The sequence below is a fragment of the Cololabis saira genome, chromosome 12 (assembly GCF_033807715.1).
Source record: "Cololabis saira isolate AMF1-May2022 chromosome 12, fColSai1.1, whole genome shotgun sequence".
In the NCBI taxonomy this organism is placed as follows: Eukaryota; Metazoa; Chordata; class Actinopteri; order Beloniformes; family Belonidae; genus Cololabis; species Cololabis saira.
Genome location: NC_084598.1, coordinates 40,327,242 through 40,335,347, shown reverse-complemented (window position 1 = coordinate 40,335,347; position 8,106 = coordinate 40,327,242). Strand labels below are relative to the sequence as shown.

The 8,106-nt window shown below is 41.8% G+C and overlaps 1 protein-coding gene across 2 annotated transcripts in view; it reads left to right on the top strand.

The window, feature by feature from the left end:
* chchd6a (coiled-coil-helix-coiled-coil-helix domain containing 6a) overlaps nucleotides 1–2,064 on the top strand; it is a 158,827-nt gene extending 156,763 nt beyond the window's left edge. For both annotated transcript variants that reach the window (XM_061736807.1, XM_061736808.1), the window contains one exon: nucleotides 1,390–2,064. In XM_061736807.1, coding sequence (XP_061592791.1) covers nucleotides 1,390–1,413 — 24 coding nt within the window. In that variant the 3' untranslated portion in view covers nucleotides 1,414–2,064. The remainder of the gene's footprint in view (nucleotides 1–1,389) is intronic.
* Nucleotides 2,065–8,106: the final 6,042 nt, after the last annotated feature.

Here is an 8,106-nt window from a genome sequence, read left to right as displayed (position 1 = left end):
TTTAAACGAAGACGGCGGCTCTTCTAACTCCACACTCTCCATTCTTCCTCTGCTGCTGCTGCTTCTCCAGTAATGTGGGTTTCTGGCAGCTTTCAGACTCATTACTGCCACCTGGATTGACGTGTTGGACGTGTGACTGCGTGCACCGAACCGTGACGGGACCAATACAAATACTTTGAGACAGTGGGAGCGATTGATGGTCCATGTTTTCTCTTCATCTCAACATTGACATTTGAGATGGATATTGATGAAATAATCCCGATACTTCAGGAACGGTTAGATTTGATGCTCAGCCAGAGGACAGACGTCGTTGAAAAAAGTGTTCAAACACAGACCAGGGGCCGGATTCACCAATATGTTCTTAAGAACGATCTTAAAAAAATGTCTTACGATCTAAAATTAAGAAGTTCATAAGAAAGTTCTTAAGTGAAATTCCTCAATATTTTCTTAAGAACCGTATTAAGAACTGTCATTTCTTACGAATTTCTTAATTTTCCTACTTAAGAACTTCTTAAAATATGTCATTGCACGCGCCAACAAACAACATTTATAGAGGTAGTTTGCGTCTTAACCATCAGTCACTCACTAAACATGGAGAAGGAGAAAAAGAGATGCAGGAACTTTTCAAGGTTATGGTGGATGAGATTAATGTGCGAAAAAAAAAATATTATTGGGGAAAATTAATAATAATTAACTATCACGCTAACTAACATGCTAACAAACAGTTAACAGGCTCTTTGTGTAATTTATTACAAAGTATATCCTCAAACTATGACCTACTAGTCTAATTTTGTCTAAAATGTGTTGAAAAAGGTGATATTAGAGGCTTACCTTTTCACAGAAGAAATTTTAAGACAGTTCAAGGTTGTCTTAAAGTTAAGAAAAAAGTCAAGACCAAATTTGAGAATTTTTATTTCAAGAATACAATTTATTCTTAAATTTTTTCTTAAGAAGAAACTTAACAAGAAAGTTGAGAAAATACTTAGAACTTTTTTGGAGAATATGACTTCTTCTCTTTTTTCTTCTTAAGACTGAACTTAAGAAAAAAATGACACTTAAGAAGATTTTTTTTCTTAAGAATGTTTTGTGAATCCGGCCCCTGGTCACTGACGGACCTCTACGGCCGCCTTGTTCCTCCTCTGCTTTGATGCTCAGATCTCCAGGAGAAGTGATTTGAAGCAGAGTAATCGGAGGTCGACAGGTTTCCTTCTCTCCATTACAGAAATAATCCCCTGTATTACCCATTCTGACCTTTCAGATGTGGTCAGGTAAAAGCAGGAAATCGTACACAAAAACGGCGCCTCTGTGCACTTAAGAGCGTCTCTAAGGTCGGAAAGGTGTTGCCAAGCGTCTCAACTCTCCTTTCTTTTCTCTTTTCTCTCCACTCAGAACCTTCTGGTCAACCACGGATGAAGAGCCGGACGACGAGGGTGAACATTTTATTTGATGAAGACTTTTATCTGGAGGCACTGAGAGCAGCGTTTGCTGTGTTCCTGTTTTTAATATGTAATGCTTTGCTGTCAGCATGCCTTGTTTTTCAAAAAAACAACCCAAAAAAAAAAGGATTTTCATATCATGCTGTTTGTGGTATCATGAGTTAAATAATAAACCTGCACTATTAGTTTGCACTGCTCCATTCTGCAGGGAGGCTTTTCAAAAAGTAAAAAAAAAAAAAAACATAAAAGGGGGCGTAACAGCCGAGTCGTTCAGTCGTTTAAACGATCGGCACGAAACGTCTCCGAGGGCCGAGAGGTCGAGACGCGCCCGCGTCACTCCTCCATCCAGCCAACGTCCATCCAGAGTCAGTTTCTCGTCCAAAACTCTGCGTCTGCATCGGAGAAGATGAAAAGAAGGAGAAGAAGGTGTGCTGAATGGAGCGCACAAAGGGCATCTTCGTTTTGATCTCGGCCTGAAAGGAAGAACTGATTCGCTTTTATTTCTTTTGACTCCTAATGGTTTTGTATTTTTGAAGCGATGCGGGACTGAACTGCAGTCATCTGTCCTTGAATCCACCGCATCGCATGTGTGACTGAATGAGACTTTATTAAACATTCTTGTTCACCGGCGGCCTTGTCTTCTCCGTTTTTTTTCATTCCAGACTACGACATTGATTAACTTGTATTTTCTGAATTTCTGCTTCTCTCACTTTTTAAAGGTGAAGTTTATGTATTTTCAGTGGTGTTATTGCGTTTTTTTTCCTGGATTCTGCAGCAGCACGCTGGTGACGACATGAACCGAACCATCAGCATGCAGGAGCAGAGACGTTCCTTCACAGTAACGTCCAGGAACACACCAGCAGTGTTGTTTTCCTCAACGATGATGAAATTATTTAGTTGACGCACCTTTTTTTCATGACGATAACGAGACGGTGACGAGCTTAACGGGGCTCTTTGATGACTAAAACATGACGAGAAATGTTTGAGTTTTCGTTGACGAGACTAGACGAAAATGTTAGTGGGTCAGACGTTCAAAATGCATGACATTTCCGCCTGCCTTTGACATGTCTGTCAAAAATTAAAAAATATCAGCTGCAACCTCTCCTTGTTTGGTCACCTGGCATCACCTGCAGCACCTGAGCAACATGGCTGTATCACAGTCACATACAGTCCAGGGCTCGGTGGTCGGAAACAACAAGATGATATAATCAAGCAGAAAGAAAAACCGAATGCATCGAAGAGGGAGACGGCGATAAACTCGGTGGAAAGAATCCCACCAATCTCAAGCGGCGACTGAAGACTCACCACGCTGATATTTTTTCAAAGGTAAGTTACACAAGTTACAGCTTAAATACAGAAATGAAAATGTGTAGCAGGTTATTACAATTCAAAAGCACAAATACAAAATGATTAATAAATATAAAACAAAGGTTTAATACACATAGGCCTGTACCTATGGACGTGTGTGTGTGTGTGTATGTATACACAGTATGCGTGTGTGTATGTATGAATGTATATGTGTATGTACTATTTTATTATTGTATTATTGCTATACAAATATTGTATGGAATTATATTTATTAATGACACTGCACTAGTTTATAAAAGCTAACATTTTTTAGTGAAAAGGGTAGGTGTCAGTCTACACCTTTTGGTCCTTGGTGATATATGTATATATATATAGACCAAAAATTATATATATTTTTTTGTATAACACCAACGAATTACACCTGTACTGGGAATTGAAAGGACCAATAAACTAAACACCAAGTCCTGTTAACATATCATATACATACAATGTTACTCGACAATCGGCTTGTGATCAATTTCATACGATCAATTGCTGACTTAAATTAAATTAATCAAATTTTAAAAAGTTATATATTAACGTTACTTACATTTATATCCCTCCTTCTCCCTCTCCACAGTGCAACTAGTCCTTTCTGCCATCACAACATTTTTGTATTTTTGTTTTAAGTTTTCTTTTGCACTTGTGTTTTCTCAATAAAGCTTGTAAAAAAAATGCGCTGTCTGGTCAAGGGCGCATTGCATTCTGGGATATAGTAAGCGAGGTAGACTGCTCTGATGCATGCTGCCGATTTTTTCCAAATCAGTAAGAAATCCGGGTATTTTTCGCATACTGCAGATGTTGCTTCTGTTCACATACAGCATACTACTTACTACATTTTGGCAAAATCAGTACATACTAGTAGTATAGAATGCGAGTTCGGAAACGGCCTAAGACTACAAATCTAAAATGGCTGCCAAAAGAAACACTGCTGTTAGGAAGTCCTGCAGTCCGTCCTCCTGCACTGAACATGTAGCTTAAGTCGTCCGTAGTCCCTCACAGTCCAGATGTGTCTCCCCCAGCACGTCCTGCTTTCCATTAATGTCCCAGTAATCTCCATGACAGTTCACAGAAGACGCTTCTTCTCAGTTGCACCTTCAGGATTATCACATCTGCAGTAAACGGGTGCTGCAGGTGCTCCTACGTTTAGTGCTGCTGCTTTTTTTTGAAGAACGTGTTTCCTCACGTGAAAGCTCACAGAGCACTAAAAAATCTAACATACTGTTTTTGCTACTCATTAGGGAGGAAGGATGGGATTTTGGACGCAGCCATGCTCAGCTTCTGTTGCCAATGAGACGCAAACATTTGCATCATATAAACGTATCATCAGTGAAGGTGGACGCAGCCGGATGAACGGCAGAAACTTTCACCAAACCCATCATAATCTGTCCGCTGAGTTTGCGACAACGCCGTCAGACGTCCGTTATCGTGGACGTCTGAGGTGAACTAATCAGTACTCTGGGTTTTCAGTCGATGCAGATTATATTTATGATGAATAATGCCTGTTATGTTTCCTCTGCTGTCTTTAAAGGACCTCTGTTGGTATTGAAGGAGCTTTTACGGGTTTATTTGTGTTGAGCAGCAGATGTATCGTCTGTCCAGGGATTCACAAACTTGTCTGAATCAGAATCTGAAATGCTGAGTCAGAAAACATCCGCAGCCAAGAAAAAGAATCTGCATTAAAGCTGTCCCTGAACTGTTTCTGACTCCGTGTGAGACTGAGAAACTGTGACCGCCATGTCCATGAGGGTTGAACAGCTGCATCCACTGATCCACAGTTGCTTAACTTTCCCTCCCAAGCAAAACCCTTTTTTTAAATAGTTTTAGACATATTAAAAACAAAAGCAATTAACTTTATCTCCTTTGGATCCTTCAGGGTGGAAGCTCCTGGTGTTGTGGATGAACACCCCCTGCAGAATAAGACCTTTAAAGGAAAGTCTTCCCTTGATGACGTCACAGAGAGCCATTTTTAGAAAAAAAAAAAAAACACTCGCTTAGGAATCCCGGCGTATAGGTTTAGGAGGGTGTTATCCTAGTGGTTGCAGAGGTGGGCTTGGGCCTGGAGGACCCAGGTTCAAGTTCCCGGGTCGGTAACAGAGGTGAACCACGGTGGGGTTCTGAGCAAGGCCCTTAACCCCCATCTGCTCCGCAGGCGTCAGAATACCAGCCTGGTGTAGCTAGTGATGGGTTACAAGCAGAGGAATAACTTCAGTGACTACGTTTACATGCAGTCAAAATTCGGGTTATTGCTAATAATCCGGTCACTGAAACATTCGGAATATTCCGTTTCCATGAGTGAGCAAACAGGGTTATCCCTGTATATATGGTAATTAATCATTTGGGATATCTCCATCAAAACAGCGACGCACGGAGAACATCATGACGCAATTACCGTAATTTCGCTTCTTCTTCCTGTATCCAAATTCAAAACCAATGCTGCTTCGCGCAACTTTTCGCTCACCTTCTTCTCCCTCTAAATCTTGCTATCCCGGTACTTTCTACGTCTACAAATGCCAAAATGTTCATATCCTTCATTACATTTATAAAGTGATTAGTCTCCTCCTCACTCCAAAAGTGTGGCGTGGTCTTGCGTTTCTCTGTGTTTATAAGAACTTCCTGGACTCAAAAGACCAAGATTCCTTACGAAAAGAACATCCGCAGAAAACAAATTCCTGTTCCGTTTGATGGGGATATCCCGTTAGGCACATACATGACCGAATATTCGGATTTTAACAGGAGTAACCCAGGGCTCATATTCAGGTTTTTAAAAACCGGAATATGAGGGGATTATCAAAGGGGTTATTGGTGTTTACATGGCAGTGCAAAACCGGGTTATTGCTAATATTCGGGTTTTAAAAGGGTTATTGATGCATGGAAACATAGTCTGTGAGTTTCGTGCTATATATATATATAGCAAAATATGGATTTTTATGACCTTTTCTTTTTTTTTAATCCTCCAAATGTGTTTTAAGACTCAGTCAACTTTAATTACAAATTTCCCCACGGGGACAATAAACACATATCTAACTTTATTTCTGCAGTGCTGCTTGCAAATAAAAATAATAAGCAATAAAATGGTGAGTAAAAAAGGTAAATAAAATAAATAAGAAGAAAGAAAAAGTTTACGTTCCGTGAACAATGGGCAACGAATTAAAACGCACGGTCTCCTCTAGTTTTATAGCGAATTGTAGGGACCGATAAAAAGTCCTGAGGACCCAGAAGTGTACAAGTTGAGAAATAAGGAGTTAAAAGTTCACAAATGTATTTTGGGGCTTGGGAATGACAAGCTCGTAAAGTCGGTACAAAAAATGTAATTTAAATCAGTGCGTTGTTTGAGGGTCAGCCAGTGAAAAGAAGATGAAATTGGACCGGTACGATGCCTCGGTTAAAAGCCAGGCTGCCGCATCTTCCTGCACAATCTGGGGTCGGTTTGTTGGCTAACCACTTTTCAACGGCATCCAAACAATCAAGCCAGTTGGCTACATCGCTTATCTGTAACTCATGAAAGGAGGAGTAGAGCTGAATATCATCTGCATAAAAGCGGTAGAACATAATTAAAAAGACTTATGATGTTCCTTGAGTGAGGACATGTATAACAAGAACAAAAGTGGTCCTGGCACTGAGCCCTGAGGGACACCACTGGAGAGCAGTTTTGACTCAGACTGAAAGTTCTGCCAACAAAATAACCGGTAAACCTCTGTAGCACCGATCCAAATGCATGATGGATGAGTCAAAAGCAACAGCCCTAAAACCTGCGTACTGACCGGAGTTGGCAGCCGCTCCTCGTCATAACGCCACAGATGAGATGGAGCATGCGGAAAAGCTTTACAAAGCCACTAAAACAGTCCAACATCTTTATTTTTCCTTGACCTGATAGGACATTTAATCAAAATAAAACAAGAAGGAAACAAAACCTGTAAAAGACGACGAGCTGTGATGGAGGAAAGCTTCTGGCAGCTGTGTGAACTTCGCAGCTCCAGACGTTCCCTCTAAACAACGATAAGATTCACTCAGGTGTGCAGCGATCGTCTTGATTGGCTTAATTGTAACGAGCTGGACTCCAGCGGCGACGTTTAGTCTGCTCAGGATGATTCGTCCTGAGTTGGAGCTTTAAAATCTGCGGCGATGTTGCGGTAATTGCCAGAGAGCGCAACAGTGGGATGGAAACGCTCTGCTGCAATGCTGCACCGCACACACACACACACACACACACACACACGAAAACACACACATCTTTGAGGCACTTGGGGCCAATCTTGATTTTAAAAGGAAAAAAAAAAACCATAGAGGTGGAGGAGGGTTGGTGGGGGATGCGGTCACGCAGATGTTGCTACGGCAACAGCAGTGGGCTGGCAGCTGCAAGGCAGCAGGTTAGGAGAGAGGAGTGACGAAGACGACAGTCGGCGCATTCAAATGCGTCCTGGCTCTCTCTCCCTGTTGATCCTGTGTCATACCCAATTACCACTGCAGCGAGGGGGGGGGGGGCAGCGCCTGAAGATGCAGGATCGGGGGGGGGGGGGGCGTACAGAGAATACAGAGGAGAAAGAGGAGTGCTCAGGTGTCGGCTGCACGTGTGTGTGGAGGTTAACACCCACGCCTTGTCATAACTCGTCTAACGAGCCGAAGGTTGTGGCAAAAATCGCTCTTTATTTGCAGCTTCAAGAGAATGTGTTTAAGGCTGCCGAAGGTTTTTCGAGTTGTCTGTAAAACCAGGAGTGTGTGGAAGCCTCAGAGAGATGCCGGCGTACGCTCTGCAATTTATTAACTCAAGTAACTTTGTGTGTTTGTGTGTGTTTGTGTGTGTGCATGAGCCAAATGTTGGAGTTGGGGGGGAGGAGGAAATCTCAGTTCTGATTTAATCTTCATATTTCACCTGTAATGAAGAGCATATGGACGTATCCGGGTCGCAACAGTCACCATGACGCTCCGTAATCCAAAACCAGGCCGTCTTAGATCATTTTAAATACAGTTCAGGGCTCCATCAAGCTGAGACAACAACCAAAAAGGAAACACGCTGTATTGGTTTATTTTGAGCCTGAGTTTTGGCAGATATGTGGTGGAATAAAAGACCCCCCGTTGCTGAGGTAAGTAGTCCTTTGGAGTTAAGCTCGCCGACTTCTGTGAACCCCAAAATAATTGGCTCCACTGTTTGTCAATAACTTTGAATTATCGTTCTTATCAGTGGAAATGCTGTGATGCTGCAGAAACGACTCGTAAAGCATGTTCTTGGGGTCTCAGCACTAAGTCAGGGTGATTATTCTGATGTTTTCTTCCATCCTAGAAGTATCTGTGCAGCAAACACTGAATGCAGTATAAACAATAG